We start from the raw sequence: 17,500 nt of genomic DNA, 5'->3' as shown, positions 1-17,500 counted from the left end.
ATTCAGTATGTAGTTGCGCTGGGTGTGTATGGGGGGTAACCCACCACCATCTGCTCTGGGCAGCCTCGCCATGGCTGTGCCCTGGCTGGGGGAACTCCTCTGTGGTCCCTCCGCGGCTCCCCAACCACGGAGCAGAACCCGACATTGGTAATGGACGGCTCCCGGTTAGATTGGACATCCTGTATTGATGCATAATTGAGGTCAACTGGAATTAACTGGAAAAAATCGGCAGTCCAAAAATAAAAGTATCCATCCCGGAATCCATTTTCTCGGTCCAATCAGAGATAGGTGGTTGCTTCCCAAAAGCAAGTCTTCCCCGTATTGCAGGTATCAACATGCATGTCTCTTCCAGCCCTCTTGGTTTTGTGGGGCTTCCTCCATAACAGCATGAGGCCTTTCAGAGGCCCCCTAATCCAGCTAATCTACCACACTATACTTTGAAGGTGGCCGGTCTGACCTAGCCTGGCCTAGAACTGGGACTCGGACCCGGACCGTTGGCTGGAACAACAAGGGACAAGGGAATGGAACGAAGAGAGGAGAAGAGGGGAAAAGAAGAGGAGGGAAAATGGGTGAAGAGTTTAAGGGTGGCTTCCCCTTGGAAGCCAGATGTGAGAAGCCATATAGTTTACTGGTGTTAAAGGTTTGTACCACCGATGGGCCATTGGTTTCTACTGGGGCTGGGAGTTCTGGGTGTGTGGTGTTGTGGACCTGGCTGGAGAGGAAATTACAGTGATTAGGGGACACGGGGTCCAGTAGTAAGTCGACACCAGAAGAAAAAAGTAAAAAGAAAACTCTTGGATATTTTGAAAGGAAATCATTTATATTCCTATGGCTGCTTGCCTGTCCGGAGAGTAGCACCATTTAGCTCAACATTTTAACACAATTATAGCCAAACGCTGAGGAGTCTTTTTGAGTAGCATGTCATTCGATTGATTAAGATCATGCCTTTTCCACTCAAATGGCTTCAACACTATTTTCTCCCAGTGGGGCGGGCGTTTTTTTGGGGGTGCTGCTGTCTCTTTAAGACCAGAGAACTAGGGGGGAGAGAGAGAGAGAGAACGAGTGAGACAGAGCGAGAGAAAGAGGGTGGAGGGGGATTGAAAGGAAAAGAGAAAGGGGGGAAAAAAGACAGAAACCAAAAGACTGAAAGAACGACCAAATAAAAAGAAAAGGACCAGTCTTCCATATTGGGGCAAGTGGCTCAACTAACCAGACCTGACCAGAGCAGAAACCGAACCGGCGAGCTCGGAGCAAGCAGCTGGCCTGGGCCAGGGCTAAACCAACCAGGGGTTGAGCGGAGAACGCGAGCGAGAGAGGCAGCGGGAAAGAGAGCGAGAGAGAGAGAGAGAGAGAGAGAGAGAGCTAGCAGGGGCTGCCTGGGTGGTCCAGATGGGAGGAACGAGACACAAATAGCTATAATTTACTTCAGGAGGCCTGTAATTACAGAGCCAGAGTCTCTCCCCGAGCCACCCAGTTCCTGTAGGGATCAAAAAACCCCAACGCTGCTCCAGACGAGAACATACGAAACGTCAAGGTTTACCAGACGCCAAGGACGACGGCAAACTCACACACGCTGAAAGGGTTCCGTTTGTGTAGTAGCCGTGTGCGGCTGAAGTCTGTGTTGTGGGTGGTGGTGGTGGAGGGGGAACTCCTTAGAGGTTTCTGACTGGCCACCAGTCAGATGCATCAAACGTTTGTCATCAAATGTCATCAGTGACTGCAGCCCGGGGAGGGGGTGAGGTGCGGTGGGGGAAAAAAAAAAAAGAAAACAAACAACTTTTCAACTCGTCACAGGAAAGGCATGAGTGAGTGCGTGAGATAACTGGGAGAACGTCGGCTCTCCCCAAACGATTACAAAGTTGAGCTCTCTCTGGCGATCCCTTCTACCGCGATGGTAGAAGGTTTCCCTCCCTCCGGTGTCACTCGCCCACTCTTCGTCTCTCTCTCCGGGGGTTGCCATGTACAGGGGGGCAGGGGGACGGGCCCCGCGGGACGGGGGCAGGCCGGCCCTCTGTGATCCAGCGCGGCGTGTTTTATGTCCACTTGGCACGGCTGCCCGTCCCCCCGGCTGGTAAACTCTTTTCAGGGCAACCTCCTGTAATTAGGGGGAGTGCTGGACTCTACCGCACAGCGCAGTACAGTGGGCTCTCTCTCTCTCTCTCGCTCTCTCTCTCTTGCCCTCTCTCTCTCTCTCTCTCGCTCTCTCTTTCACTCTCTCTCTCTCTCTCGCTCTCTTTTTCTCTCTCTCTCTCTCTCTCTCTTTTTCACTCTCTCTTTCTCTCTCTCTCTCTCTCTCTCTCTTTCACTCGCTCTCTCTCTTTTTCTCTCTCTCTCTCTCTCTCTCTCTCTCTCTCTCTCTCTCTCTCTCTCTCTCTCTCTCTCCCTCGCTAACCCCCATCCTCTATTCTGCATGAGTCCCCCCTTTCGTGCAAACGTTGCCACCGCATTTCTTGCTGTTATTCTACCTTTCTTTCATTTTTTTCTCATACCCCCTCCCTCCACCCCGCCCCACTCCCAACTCAACAGTAATTAAACAGTAATTACTGTTCCCTCTCATTCTCTCGCTCATATTTTGTCCCCCTACACTCCTCCATGCCTTCTTGGTATTTTGTTTTTCTTTCTTTCGTTCTTTCGGCGGTGGCTGTGGCGGGGGGGGGGGGGGGGGGACGGGGGGGGTAGTTCTCTCTCTCTCTCTCTCTCTCTCTCTCCCTCTCTCTCCCTCTCTCTGTCTGTCGCTCCACTAACCATGCGAGGTGCGTTCCATTTACGCGTCCACTCAGCACGTCGGCGGCCCCCGGTGCAGACATGTGTTCCCGGTTTAGCATCCAGAGCCGCCGGGCCGCTGACGGCACTGCTCCCCCTGCTCCCCCTGCTTCACCATGAAATGTCATTTAGAGCGCATTCATGCAGCCACCGCTGCCGCCGCCGTGCCCGGACCGTATCTGGTGCCCCGTGTCATGTGGTGAAGGCTTCTGGAGGGCGGCTCAGGGCCCACTTCCCCCCCGGCCTAATAGGGCACATCTGTTAGGCAGAACCAGAACAAGAAGAAGAAGCCAATGAGTAACTACTCATTTGCTCTTTGCGCGCAGATTCTGGCTCGTGTGAAATGCCTTGAATAAAAATGTATAAATCTATCTGTCTATCCTTCTATCCATCTATTTTATAACTATCTATCTATCTATCTATCTATCTATATATTTACTGTATATCTATCTTTCTATCTCAATTGAAAACTGTTCCTTAAATGTACCTGTTTCTGCTTCTCTTCCCGTTTCTCTCCACTAGCTGGTAGCCGGGTTAGCCAGGAGCTGCGCTACACCAAGGAGAAGCAGGGGGAGGAGTCAGAGTTCACTTCACAGATGCTCATCCAGACCCCTAAAGAAGAAGGCGCCAACATACTTACCCAGGATGCTTTGCTGGTGCACGTGGAAGCCGCACTGTCCGCTAGCAAAGTCCAAGTGTCGCTGTTTGGAAAGTAAGTGTACCATGTCCATTTGAGTAGTAGTCCTAAATTTAAGGTGACTTTAACTTTAAGGTGTTTATGTTGTTGAGCGTGATGTGTCTCCAACCCGTCCTGATCTCTGTTTTGTTTTCCATAGGTCTTGGGATCTCAACAACATATGCTACAAATCAGGAATCCCTGTTATCGAAAATGTCATGATTGATAGAGTAAGTCTGGGAACATTTATTTTTGCCACTTATACACAGTGACTAATATACCGGTTATCGCTGATGACATGCAGTAATTGCACCGCCTAATGACGTGTCCTTGTCATTTCCTCCAGATGATTGCCAAGCTCTTCCCCTGTATGATCATCACCCCGTTGGACTGTTTCTGGGATGGAGCCAAACTACAAGGCGGCTCCGCCTACTTACCGTAAGTCTAAGAATATATCGCCCCAAATATTTGATGTTCCAAAACCTAAATCAATTCTATAGTCACACCTATGTGGTTGGCTGTAAAGCGCAGATGCTAAGCCGACGAGCCCGATGTTAAACAGTGGCCCACTCACCTTAAACACACCTAGCCCGCACTTTTAGCAAAGAGCCCCCTTGATTGACAGCAGCATCTCGTAATAGAGTTCGCAAATGCCTGGAGGCATGGGGATGGCAGCCCTGACAGCACTGCTGAGAGGGAGAGAGAGAGGGAGGGAGAGGGAGAGAGAGATAGACAGGGAGGAGGAGATGTCCACTGCAGCTACTGGGTGGGATGGCAGAGTGGAGGGCGGGGAGGTGGAGATGGTGGTGGTGGTGGTGGTGGTGGTGGTGGTGGCAGGGGAGCCCTTTGGGTCAGACAATGGTAAGCATTCTTTCAGTTTACGAGTGAGTGTCCATCAGTGGAGGGGCCCCGTAAGAAGGGGGAGGAGGGGGTGGGGGAGATGGCGGGGGGAGGCGGTGGCTTTGTCAGCTCATGGCTAACATTCAGCATTCTCATGGTAATGCCCCCGGGCTCCCAGCTCCCAAGTTGTCCAACAAATAAAATGGGCAGTATTCAGGCCTCAAGTCCCTGGAGAAAGAGAGGGAGAGAGATAGAGAGACTACCAGGCGGTGAACAGTGATGTCTTAAGGGTATTTAGGGTATTTGCAAATTGAGGTTTTTTTACTAGGATCTGTTGGGGGGGAAAATGTAGGCACCTTGAAGTGATATTTCAATTGACTTCTGGGTAAACACTGGATGGGGCTGGTTCTATAGTTGTTTAAGTCTAATTAAAATATTATTTTGGACGCCATTAGTTTGGAACTAGAGCTAAGCAACTGGCTAGCAAGTCCACTGCACCACCGTGCGGGATAGGAAACACAGACATCTGTCCCAATAGCCCTCATATGACTGTGTGTGTGAATAGCTAAAGTAAGCAGAGAGAAAACACGGATGGAGGTCATGAGGCCGGTGGTGGTGGTGTTGGTGGGTAGGGGTGATCCATCTTTGATCATTGCACAGATCTCCTTTTTTTAATCACAGACGGCATTGAACTTCTTTCCCCCCTCCTACAAATGTTATTAATGAATTGTTGTTGTAATTACCCCCCTCTTAATGCTTTGGAGCTGAAGGGAACTGGTGGTGGGTGGTGCTGCTGGTTGTGGTGCTGCTGGTTGTGGTGGTGCTGGTGGGGGGGGTCATTGAGGCCAGAGTCCCCCCGTCCGGCTTCCGCTTCACTTCAGCCTTGGTTTTTTAATGCAAGGAGGAAAAAATGAGAGAGCGAGGCAGAGAGGCAAAGGCAGAACCAGAAAATAGAGAAGGGGTGAACTAGAAAGAGAGAGAGAGAGAGAGAGAGAGAGAGAGAGAGAGAGAACTTGAGAGAACAAAGCGCAGCAATCTATGGAAAAACAAAAGGGCCCGGGCCTGGTGCACTCAAGCAAAAAGCAGCTGATAAAGAAGAGAGTCTTTGCAGGCAGATCCTGGTATGTGGGAATAGGAGAGCAGGCAGCCTTCACCATCTCCCACCTCTTTCTTTAAGGTTTCCCTCCTCTTTTCTTTATTTTATCATCTGTGTTTCATTGTCAGAGGTGGTCCTCTTTCGTTGATTTTTGCTTTCGCCGTCACGTATTGACGCACCGCATTCATCGCTGTGTCAGAGGGAAGTGATCAGGACATTTCAAATTGAGTATCAAATTACATTTCCAGTGGTTGAAACCAACAGCTCTCCCGGCTCCTAGAGCTGCCAGGCTCCATGCTGTAGGCTTCATGTAAGCAGTGCCTACCCTCCTCCTGCCCTGCTCGCCCCCGTATCAAGATGTTTGCAGGGCAGGGGTAATCATGGTGACTGTGTACAGGCTGCTTGGAGGAGAGGTGGGAGGAAAGGGGTGAGGGGGGGGGGGGGGATGGGGGGCCGGGGGGATGGGGGTTGTGGGGGGGGGGGTTGGACCAGCAGTGAAGCGGGCTTCATCCACTGGACTTTTTTTTTTTTTTGAGCTGCCATTGTGGTGGCGTGAAACAGGATGATAAACGCTATTTTACTTTAGCATGGGCTGCCCAGCCCGCGAGAGAGAGAGAGAGAGAGAGAGAGAGAGAGAGAGAGAGAGAGAGAGAGAGAGAGGGGATATGGAAAAACGTTAAATAGCATTTACAGGAGCAGGGTGAGAGATCTATCAGGATGGTGAGCAAGTGCCTTCATCAGGCACGTTCTGATTGGGCGCGTGGGCCTTGTGCTGTGTGTTCTGTGTGCTGCAGGGGTATGCCCGACATCCAGTGGATGAACCTGGACCCGGTGAAGCTGATGGAGGAGCTCAGTCAGTTCACCTCCCTGGAGGGCTTCAAGGAGATGCTGGACAAAGCACAGGTAGGACGTGAACCCCACACGGATTGCGTTGTATTCGTTCTGTCACTTCTATCTACTCGTGTATGCTAACAAGGACGGAATATGGGTTTGAGCTTGGAGGACTAAACTTCCTGTGTTTGGGTTGATAGGTGGGCCACGCCTACATGAACCGGCCCTGTCTGGACCCCACGGACCCAGACTGCCCTCTGAGTGCCCCCAACAAGGATCTGAGAGAGGTAAGCACACACACACACACACACACACACACACACACACACACACACACACACACTCACACACACACACACACACACACACACACACACACACATACACACACACACTCACTCTCACCCACACACACACACAAGAAAATGACCCAGATGTACTAACCTGCCTCTTCTTCTGCTTCTTCTCCCATCTCCCTAACCTTCAGGGCTCTGACATCTCTGGGCATCTGCAGGGCGGTTGCCATGGTTTCAGCAAGAAGTTCATGCACTGGCAGGAAGAGCTAATCCTGGGGGGACGGGTCAAGGACAGCCAGGACGCCCTGCAAAGGTGTGTGTGCGTGCATGCGTGCGTGCGTTGTGTGAACGTTTGTGTGTTTGAAATAAGGACTTGTGTGTCCTTGTGCGCGGTTTTGTCCGTGTTTATATTCGCCTCTCTCTTCTTTTTGTTGACGCCAAATATACTGCTCTGGGAAGGACCTACAGAATATATACAAGGCCAAGAAAGGGCAGGAGGGTCGACTGCGGACCACCAGCCATGTCTCCCAGTCAGCCAGTGAGCCAGTCAGTGAGCCACAGTGCCTGTGGAATCTGTGTAACCCCCAATAACCCAACACACACCCGCTAGGAATGCCTCGCATCCAGAAGGATCAGTTTCCTCCCTGACCCCAGCTCAGGATAGGCCAATTAAAGATGATTGACAGCCACATAAAGGCCCCGCCTCCTCCCTCCCTGCTACATTTGTTGTGGAAGATCCCAGAAATAATAAATCAATAAAATGAGTGAGGGAAAATAGATGATTAGAAATATGAAATTGATCAGAACTTCAGTTTTTTTTTAAATGAGGACTTTATTTGACTCCTTATAAATGTTGATCAGTTGAGTGGTCTTTATTTGATCCAGCTCCATGTTTTCTGGAGCGTTTTTCCCGGTTTTGATTTAAACTGGGTTGGAAGCCCAGGGTCTGAACCCCCTGTGTATACAAACGGAGTGACAGAGTTGGGTCGTGGCCCAGATCCCAATCCAGATAGGCCCAAGCAAAAACCAGACACAAAATGACACAAAAATCATTCACATTTCCGAAATAGAAACAAAAAAGTTGTTTCGAAGGAGCAGGAGATATGTGTGGTATCTGTGCTGCAGACCGACAGACCAGAGACGAGGTTCAGCACAGAATAGGACACTGGTGTCCGGGTGCCGGTCCTACAACACCTCCTCTCGTGACCCAGCCTTACATAACCACGCCGCTCAAAGGGGTGTTCGTTGTGTGTTCACGTCGGTACAAGCGATGTGGATAATGATCCCGATTTGAACAGACAGCATAGTGTTCATGGATTCATGGAGTCCTTCGTTGACAATGTGTGTGTGTGTGTGTGTGTGTGTGTGTGTGTGTGTGTGTGTGTGTGTGTGTGTGCGCGCGTGTGTGTGCAGTGCGGAGGCCCTCCAGACCATGTTCCTCCTGATGAGTCCTAAGCAGCTGTACGAACACTTTAAGGACGACTACCGGATCCACGACATCAACTGGAACGAGGAGAAAGCCACCGCCATCCTGGAGTCCTGGCAGAGGAAGTTTGTGGAGGTACACACCCAAACCCACACACACACACACACACACACACATATCCACACGCACACGCACACACACATACATCCACACACACACACACACATTAATTTTTAAACCTACACCCATCAGTGATGCACGACATAGAGGTTTTGCGTATATATTCCAGGGAGGAGCCAGGGCGTGTGTTGTAGTAGTAACCGGAGATGAGAGGAGAGAAGGAAGAGAAGTCATGGAAATGGAGTGGGGGGGGGGGGGGTATTTCCATGTTTCCATGCTGACTTGTATGGCTTTGGCACTGGTATATAGTCTCTCTTACACACACACACACACACACACACACACGCACATACACACTGCATTGCCAGGCGAGATGTCTGAGTTCAATCAATTTTCAGCTGCATTGTAAAGGGAATTGCCGGGCAGACCAAAGCAGTTTTGTGCGTATTCGGTTTTGTGTGTGTGCGTCTTTGTGTGTGCGTCTGTTCATCTGTCTCGGTGTGTTGGTGTGTGTGTGTGTGTGGTAGGTCAGCAGTCTCTGTCAGAGCCTCACTTATAGGAACAAGCTGTTGCTGTGATAGCCGACACCCACCGCAGCGAGGGGAGGTGGGGGGGGGGGGGGGGAGAGGGGTGGAGGGGGGAGTGCGGCGAGCGGAAAGGTGGGTGGTAGGAGGTGATGGGAGGTAAAGGGGGGAGAGGGGGAGGGGTGAGGAAAGAGAGCGAGAGAGTGGAAGTGAAGTGGGAGTGGAAGTGTGGAGGGATGGCGAGGCCGGGGGACCCCTTCGGTCAGCGGACACAAAGAAAAACAACAAACCCCCCCCCCCCCCACACACACACACACACACACACAAATTAGAAAAAATAGTTTATTCCGAGTAGGATAATAACAGGGATGTCTGGCCGAGCAGGAAGTGGATGAGGTGTAAAAGCGGTCAAACGTACGGACGACAACGCGCCCATCGGACGTCCCCGGGCGTCAGAGGAGGAGAAAACTGATTCTCAGGCCATGTGATCCCATCCTTTTCACCTTTGACCTTGCAACCTCTGGCATCTGTGCTCATTACTCCTCGGTTGTCACACACACACACACACACAAAAATGAACACACACACACACACACACACACACAGCCTCTTGCCTGCTCTACTTTGGGAACATACACACTCATACATTTCAAAGGGACAGGCTGAAGTTATGGGCTCTTAAAATATGGAGTTGTGGGGAATCCGGAGGGCTGGTGGAATGGCACGTTAGTGAGGAATGGTCCACAAGAGGAGGTATGCGTCACAGGGCTGTTTTAATGCGTGACTGTTGCACCAGAAAGAACAACATGCCCCCCCCCCCCCCCTCTCCAAAGTGTTACCTTATCTGAGTCAACACTCCTCAACTTCCTCTTCAGTTATGACGGGAAATACTACCGTCACCTGCGTGTTTGGTTTTTTACGCCGGCCTGAGGGTCTGAAACAGATCCCATCGTAACACACAGCTCACCATTCAATTCCCCCCCCCCCCAGGTGGTCCACCAAAGCGTCCCCGCCAACTCCAGCCAGTCCATCCACGCCTTCTCCACCACCACGCTCAACGACATCATGAAGTCCTTCTCTGACGTCAGCGTGGTCCGCGTGGCCGGGGGCTACCTGCTCATGGTGAGTCCTCCCGCCGGGCCACCGACCTCCATGTTCAATCAACCACACCGTCGCTGTGTGCACTGATGAGGATCGGCCCCTTCGTTCTTCTAACCCTCCCTCTTCCTCCTCCTCCTCCTCCTCCTCTCTTCTGCGTGCAGCTGGCCTACGCGTGTGTGACCATGCTGAGGTGGGACTGCGCTAAGTCCCAGGGTGCCGTGGGGCTGGCCGGGGTGCTGCTGGTGGCTCTGTCTGTGGCCGCCGGCCTGGGACTCTGCTCCCTGCTGGGCCTGTCCTTCAATGCCGCCACCACGCAGGTAAACAAACAACGACAACAACAAACCACACGATCCGATCTGATCTGAGGCTCGTTCGGCTGTCAAGATTTATATCGTTCGTTTGTTTTGCCGTCTCGAAAATAAGGGCGTCTTTGTCTGCTAAGCTAACGCTAAGTGTCGTTGTCGCTGTTGTTTTACTAGGTGCTCCCCTTCCTGGCGTTGGGCATCGGCGTAGACGACATGTTCCTATTGGCTCACTCCTTCACCGAGGCGGGAATCAACATCCCGTTTAAGGTAACCTTAAAAGAGACGAGTTGTGTTGCCATATTCGATCCCCCCTTTTATATATTTTTTCCTTTGCGTGTGTCTTCACTTCACTTTACTTACCGGCCTGTTTGTGAACTCTCTCTCTCTCTGCACAGGAGCGCACGGGAGACTGTCTGCGGCGCACGGGCACCAGCGTGGCTCTGACCTCCGTCAACAACATGGTGGCCTTCTTCATGGCCGCTCTGGTCCCCATCCCCGCCCTCCGAGCCTTCTCTCTGCAGGTGAGGAGACACACACTCACACAGGCTCACCTCCATTTCCAGGAAGGAAACCCAGTATCTCTCTGTGTTGCTGCTGCCAACTGCTGTCGGTGTGTGTGTGTGTGTGTGTGTGTGTGTGTGTGTGTGTGTGTGTGTGTGTGTGTGTGTGTGTGTGTGTGTGTGTGTGTGTGTGTGTCTGTGTGCCTGTGCAGAGTGATGAAGAGATAGAACAGGAGACAAAGTGAGGGAAAGAAAGACAGAGTGAGTGAGAGAGAGGGAGAGTGAGTGAGAGAGGGAGAGTGAGGGAGAGAGAGAGGGGCGTGGATCAGTATATCACTGGGCCGTCAGGGCGGTTTGCTGTGATCTGTGGGACCAGCTGTGGGTGGTCCGAGGAGCGCACGCACGTGCATGCATACTGGAAACCACAGCCAGTTAGAATGTCAGCTCCAGGGACTGGGGAGGACGAGGAGACCAGGGTGGGGGGGGAGGGGGTTTGACTCAGATTCACAACATTCACCCCCCCCTCCCCTTCCCAACCCTCACGGTTGTGTCTCTCGCTGTCTCTCTCTTGATCTGTCTGTCTCTTTCGCTCTGTCTCCCTCTTGATCTGTCTGTCTCTCTCTTTCTCTCTCGCTCTCTCTCTCTCTGTCTCTCTCTCTCTCTCTCCCTCCCTCTCTCTACTGTTCTCCGCCTGGCTTACTTAGTGTTCCTGGCTGGTGATTTAGAGTCACAGGTTTTTCTCTCGCTTTCTGGGCTTTGCTCCGAGGTACTATAAAAGAAAAAAAGAAGGAGAAGGAGCTCGGGGGTGTAGAGCTCCCCACTCTCAAGTCTCCCCCAGCGGGGGGAGAGACAGCGAGAGAGAGAGAGACACAGAGAGACAGAGATAGCGAGAGAGAGAGAGAGAGACAGAGAGAGGACGTTAACATCATCATCCACGTTAGCCTCACTAACACCACACGTCTCTCCCCCCCCCCTCCAGGCGGCGGTGGTGGTGGTGTTCAACTTCGCCATGGTGCTGCTCATCTTCCCCGCCATCCTGAGCCTGGACCTCCACCGGCGAGAGGACAAGCGGCTGGACGTGCTGTGCTGCCTCTACAGCCCCTGCGCCGACCGCGTCATCCACCTGTCGCCCCACGAGCTCTCGGACGCCTCCGAGCGCTCGTCCACCACCTCGGCATCCTCGGCCCAGTCGCCGCCGCCGCCGCACTCGCACGCCCACCCGCACGCCCACGCGCGCGCGTACGCGGCGGGCTCCACCATCACCACCAGCACCCACATCACCACCACGGTGCAGGCCTTCACCCAGTGCGACGCGGCCGGCCAGCACATCGTCACCATCCTGCCCCCCACCTCCCAGATCTCCACCAGCCCGCCCTCCATCATCGTCTGCTCGCCGCCCGCCCCGCCCCAAGGAGGTACGTCCGGAGGTGGTGGGGGGGGGGGGCGTCTGCACGCTTGGGCTTTCGCCGTTGGCTTTGGGTGGCGGATGGGGACTGGGTGCTAGTGTTGGGGATTAGACTTGAAACTAGAGGATGGACTAGGAGGATGAATGAAAGACATGTGTTTTATCAGCCCTCACACCACGGCGTTGTGACTCGTCCCGATCGGTCTAATAACCTTTCATGGGTGTGCATGTTTTTTTTCAATGACAGGACCGTGTCGGAATTAATGGGCTACAAACCCAGCATTTACCTCACCCGTAGCGTGTTATCCTACAGTTGCTTCTCATGTCTTTTCAAACCCATGGTCGCTCACCTGTTTCTCTCCCCTCCTCCCTCCCTCATCCAGCCGCCAGCCCCCCCAACACCACCACCACCACCACCACCTCCGCCTCCACCGCCGCGCCGGACCCGTACGGCTCCCAGCTCTTCGCGCCCTCCGCCAGCTCCACGCGGGACCTCCTGGCCCAGGTGGAGGACTCCAAGGCGGCGGCGGGCGGCCGGGAGTGCGTGCCCCTGCCCTTCCTGCGCTGGAACCTGTCCAGCTTCGCGCGGGATCACTACGCCCCGCTGCTGCTGAAGCCCCAGAGCAAGACGGCGGTGGTGGTGCTCTTCCTGGGCCTGCTGGGCCTCAGCCTGTACGGCACCACCATGGTGCACGACGGCCTGTACCTGACGGACGTGGTGCCGCGCGACACCAAGGAGCACGCCTTCATCGAGGCGCAGTTCAAGTACTTCTCCTTCTACAACATGTACCTGGTGACCATGGGCGGCTTCGACTACGCCCGCTCCCAGCGGCTGCTGGTGCAGCTGCACAACGCCTTCACCTCGGTGCGCTCGGTGGTGCGGGACACCGACCAGCGGTTGCCCCGCATGTGGCTGCACTACTTCCAGGACTGGCTCCGAGGTGAGCGAACCCCGCCCGCCTCTGGGCTTGGCCGTGTTTTCTGCGGGTGCGGGTGTGTGTGTGTGTGTGTGCGTGTGTGTGTGTCTGTGTGTGTGTGTGTGTGTGTGTGTGTGTGTGTCTTGGGTCTGAAAACCGATCTTCCCCTCAGAGGGTTGTTTGATGGTGATGTCAGAAGGCCGTTGCAATGATTGACAGGCCGCTCGCTCATGTTTTCCTGTCATTAAGTGTGTGTGTGTGTGTGTGTGTGTGTGTGTGTGTGTGTGTTTGTGTGTGGGAAAGTTTAAAGGGTGACAGAAAGTTCACCCGCATGCACCTGGATTCAGGGTTTGGGAGGTAGACTGGTCGAGGTCACAGGTTATCTGTGTGTGTGTGTGTGTGTGTGTGTGTTTATATGTGTGTGTGAGAGTGTGTGAGCAGGAGCATGTGTGTGAGTGTGAGTGTGTGTGTGTGTGTGTGTGTGTGTGTGTGTGTGTGTGTGTATGTGTGTCCCAGGGCTATGTCCTGTCAGAGGGCTCAGTCAGGAGGAAGTAATAGCCAGCAGGTCAACCAAAGCCATTCCTCTAAAGCAGGGCCTACGGAGGTGAGCGCAGGCTTTGAAGAAGGCTCGCCCTGCTTAAAAAAAAGACCTTCCTGTCGCTCCATTGTTTGCAAAGGAAAGCTGAGAATGTGTGCGTGTGTGTGTGTGTGTGTGTGCGTGTGCATATGCTCGTGGGTGAAAGTTACGCGTTTTTCTGATGCAGTTGCTTAAAGGTGTTTCTCTGTCTGCCGCGTTTCGGCAGAATGAGACGTTAAGACGTTTGGATCAGGATGATGTTCATTAATATCTATGACACCCTAATCAACAGCACTGTATTTACCATGCTTTACCTGCAGGTCTCCAGACTGCATTCGACGCGGACTGGGAGGCAGGTTGGATCAGCCAGGACAGCTATCGCAACGGCACAGAGGAAGGGGTGCTGGCCTACAAGCTGCTCATCCAGACGGGCTCCAAGAAGGAACCTTTCAACTACAGCCAGGTACGTCACAGGGCTGGAATGTCAACATCCGCTCGCTGCAAACGCTCAACAGGTTCTTTCCAGGGATGTGTGTAACGAGTGCAATCTGTACGACGACGGGGGCAGGGGGAGCGGGGGGGGGGGGGGGGTGGAGTGGAGTTACATTACCACACATGCTGTCATATGTCCCGACACACACACACACACGCACACACGCACAAACACACGCGCTCAGGCTGATTCATGACAAGCGTCGCCTGTAGTGCGTGAGTGGTGACTGAGTAAAGTAGTAGTAGGATAATCCAACGGCGATCTCGGCGCTGAGCTGTGATGGTCGCCTTGAAAACGGTGTTCTTCGTTTTCTTATGCACCCTTCTTCCCGTCCTCCCCGCCAGCTGACGTCCCGTCGCCTGGTGGACGCCGAGGGTCTCATCGCGCCCGAGGTCTTCTACATCTACCTGCTGGCCTGGGTGAGCAACGACCCCCTGGGCTACGCCGCCTCCCAGGCCAACTTCTACCCCAAGCCCCGCGAGTGGATGCACGACAAGTTTGACACCACCGAGGAGAACCTGCGCAGTGAGTAATTGGGCTCCGCCCCCTTCTTCGGTTGTAGTTTTTTGGGCCGCATTTTCGTTTTGTAGTTCTTAAAAAAATAAATGATAATAATGATCTTTTTTTTTTTCCCGTTCCCAGTCCCTGCCGCCGAGGCGCTGGAGTTCGCCCAGTTCCCCTTCTACCTGAACGGCCTGCGGCAGGCCAGCGACTTCGTGGAGGCCATCGAGAGCGTGCGGGCCATCTGCGACGAGTTTGCCCGCAAGGGCGTGCTGAACTACCCCAACGGATACCCCTTCCTGTTCTGGGAGCAGTACATCGGCCTGAGGCACAACTTCCTGCTGGCCATCAGCCTGGTGCTGGCCTGCACCTTCCTGGTCTGCGCCGTGCTGCTGCTCAACCCCTGGACGGCCGGCATCATCGTGAGTCCGCGCGTTCGATTCCTGTCCTGTCGCTCTCTCTGTTGTCGTCGCTGTATCCCCGGGCTCCTCCCTTTTTTTTAGGCGCCAAACTGACTTGGGAAAACTTGTGTTATCAGGGTGGAAATGTCCCAAAGTGTTTTTATAAGCAGCTTTTCTTGAAATGAGGAAACGTAATGAATCACCGGGATGATGGAACAAGGTTTTTGTTTTATGAGCTGTTGAAACGTGTCAGGGGGGAAAAGAAATAACAAACAAAAAAGAACTCATTTGTAGAAAAGACAGGTCTCTTTTCCTCTTCCTCTATGTTTCCTCTTTTATTTATTTATTCAACATCCATCCATCTTTCTTTTTTTTTTTTCCCGAACTCCGCCACCTATTCATTTTGTTCTCCGCGGGCCTTCCTCTCCCGGCCACCATCATCATCATCATCATCATCACCGGGCCCCGCCCTTCCCCTGTCCTGCCCCTCAGCCCTCTCAGCACAGCTCAATAATACTGTCTAGGGGGGCCCCTTCTTCTCTGCGGAGGGCCAGCTCACACACACACATAGACACACGCACACACACACACACAAACACACACAGGGCCCTTTGTCATTCTAATGCACGCCCGGGCCCTCCTCAGTAAAAGGAAATGCAAAGGAGCAAGAGAGGCTTTGCCCTCCTGAATGCTCTACCTCCAACTCCCTTACCGCCTTTGTGAGGGTGAGAGAAGGGGAGAGAGACATAGGCAGAGACTGGAGGGAGATAGAGGGAGAGAGAGAATAAGAGCAGAGAGAGAGAGCAAGAGCGAGAGAGAGAGAGAGAGAGGGGGGGGGGGGGGGAAGAGAGAGGGAGAGAAAGAGAGGGAGAGTGAGACTTAGGGACAGGACAGATCTGCCCAGTTGCGACCTTGGCCTGCTCAGCCCATCCATCAGTGTGGTGTGTGTGTGTGTGCGTGTGTGTGTGTGTGTGTGTGTGGGTCTGTGCGTGTGTGTGCATGCATGTGTGTGTGTGTGTGCGTGTGTGTTCGTTGAGAGACAGCCTGACAGTTCGGCGTTTGGAAAACATTTCACACACAAGCTGGTGGGGCCGGTGGTCCTCAAGGGGAGCCCCTCAAACACACACACAACACACACATTCTCACACACACACACACACACACACACACACACACGAATACACACACACATAGAACAAAACACATCCACACAGCCGTGACTGTTGGGGGTGAAGCAGTGTAGCGCAACAACAGTGTAGGTTTCAGTTGGAATGTGTTTAGTTTAAGTAGCTGTCCCTCCAGCCACTGATTGAGACAACACACACACACACACACACATACACACTACGACATACACATCGGAGCGAGCGAAGGAGAGCGAGGGAGGGAGAGAGAGAGAGAGAGAGAGAGAGAGAGAGGATAAAGAGAAGGATAAAGAGGGGGATAAAGAGCGCTACATGCTTGTATGGTTCCTAAGCGTAAGCCATCGTAGCTTTCAGCGGACCCCTTCTATGCTGCAGCGCTGTAAAAATGGCTTTTTATCATTTCCAATTTAAGCGAGCCCAACACACCGGACCCCCGCGGAGATCAAACGCTCCCGCGGGCCGCGGCTACTTCCCCCCGCACCGCCCCCCAACCCCCCCCCCCCCTCCCCTCCCGGGCTCCACGTCTGTGTGTTGCTGCTTTGTACTCGGTTAATAGTTGTTTACCACTCGTCATAAAACAAGATATTTAGCTTTGCTAGCCTCATGGAGGTTTTTGCTTTTTTTTTTTCCCCTCACCGTTTACTCACGTGTTGTTTACCTCTCGGAAAAAGTGACCCCCGCTTTCCTCGACCGGTTAAAGGAAGCGAAGAACAAACAACAGCAACAACAATGTAGGATGCGTTATAGGCAACGGTGGTTCTGCTGAACCCCGTCCTAACAGAGGCGTGACGTGACGAGGCCCGGTCGTGATGTTGTGGAGAGGGCCGGGGAGTTGATGTCTACAGAGGAAGCGGAGGCTCGGTGTGTGTGTGTGTGTGTGTGTGTGTGTGTGTGTGTATAAGTGGTTTGGAGAGGAGTGACAGGGGGGGGTGAAGGGAAGGGTGTGGGTGGGCTGGCTGGATTGTGTTTGGTCTCAGCCTCGGTGGTTTGCTGACGAGCGAGGGAGAGAAGGAAAAAAAGAGAAAAAGAGAGAGAGCTTGCACAATTAAGAGAGGGACAGGCAGAGTGAAGTAGGGAGGTGGAGGCAGGGGGGGAGAAGCCTTGTGTTTTCGCCTCGGGGTGAGGTAATCCGATACGGTGGCCGTTGACACCCCCCAAAAAACGAGGGGTCAAAGTGTGTCGGGCGCCCAGAGTTTAAGAGGAAGACCCCTTCCGTCTGTGTTTATTATTATTCGGGTGTATGTACTCAAACTCCACAAATTCTCTTCTGTTTTTCGAAAACTATCAACTACCAAACAACAACATCCTTTCCCCGTGTCCCCTCGCCAGGTGTTTGTGTTGGCCATGATGACGGTGGAGCTGTTTGGCATCATGGGTCTGATCGGCATCAAGCTCAGCGCCATCCCCGTGGTCATCCTCATCGCGTCCGTCGGCATCGGCGTGGAGTTCACCGTCCACATCGCGCTGGTGAGCCTCCGAGCACAACGGAAAGAAAAACACAAAGAATTCATAGATTTATTATTGGACTGGTAAAAGGCCCCTGTTTGTATGTTCAGCCAGTGCTTTCGGGTTGACGTTTGTTG

General features: G+C 53.2%; 1 protein-coding gene across 1 annotated transcript in view; it reads left to right on the top strand.

Moving 5' to 3' along the window:
• The window catches only part of ptch2 (patched 2), a gene marked incomplete at its 5' end in the record, with an annotated part of 31,266 nt that overhangs the window by 7,454 nt on the left and 6,312 nt on the right, over positions 1-17,500 (top strand). Inside the window, 17 exons of the mRNA XM_084480880.1 lie at positions 3,286-3,475; positions 3,600-3,669; positions 3,786-3,877; positions 6,170-6,278; positions 6,407-6,493; positions 6,694-6,815; positions 7,916-8,063; positions 9,563-9,694; positions 9,835-9,990; positions 10,153-10,245; positions 10,374-10,499; positions 11,458-11,893; positions 12,267-12,824; positions 13,698-13,840; positions 14,215-14,395; positions 14,513-14,793; positions 17,247-17,384. Coding sequence (XP_084337006.1) covers positions 3,286-3,475; positions 3,600-3,669; positions 3,786-3,877; positions 6,170-6,278; positions 6,407-6,493; positions 6,694-6,815; positions 7,916-8,063; positions 9,563-9,694; positions 9,835-9,990; positions 10,153-10,245; positions 10,374-10,499; positions 11,458-11,893; positions 12,267-12,824; positions 13,698-13,840; positions 14,215-14,395; positions 14,513-14,793; positions 17,247-17,384 — 3,062 coding nt within the window. The remainder of the gene's footprint in view (positions 1-3,285; positions 3,476-3,599; positions 3,670-3,785; positions 3,878-6,169; positions 6,279-6,406; positions 6,494-6,693; positions 6,816-7,915; positions 8,064-9,562; positions 9,695-9,834; positions 9,991-10,152; positions 10,246-10,373; positions 10,500-11,457; positions 11,894-12,266; positions 12,825-13,697; positions 13,841-14,214; positions 14,396-14,512; positions 14,794-17,246; positions 17,385-17,500) is intronic.

Source organism: Micromesistius poutassou, assembly GCF_964030765.1.
Source record: "Micromesistius poutassou genome assembly, chromosome: 16".
Classification (NCBI taxonomy): domain Eukaryota; kingdom Metazoa; phylum Chordata; class Actinopteri; order Gadiformes; family Gadidae; genus Micromesistius; species Micromesistius poutassou.
This window is presented reverse-complemented; position numbering and strand designations above follow the sequence as displayed.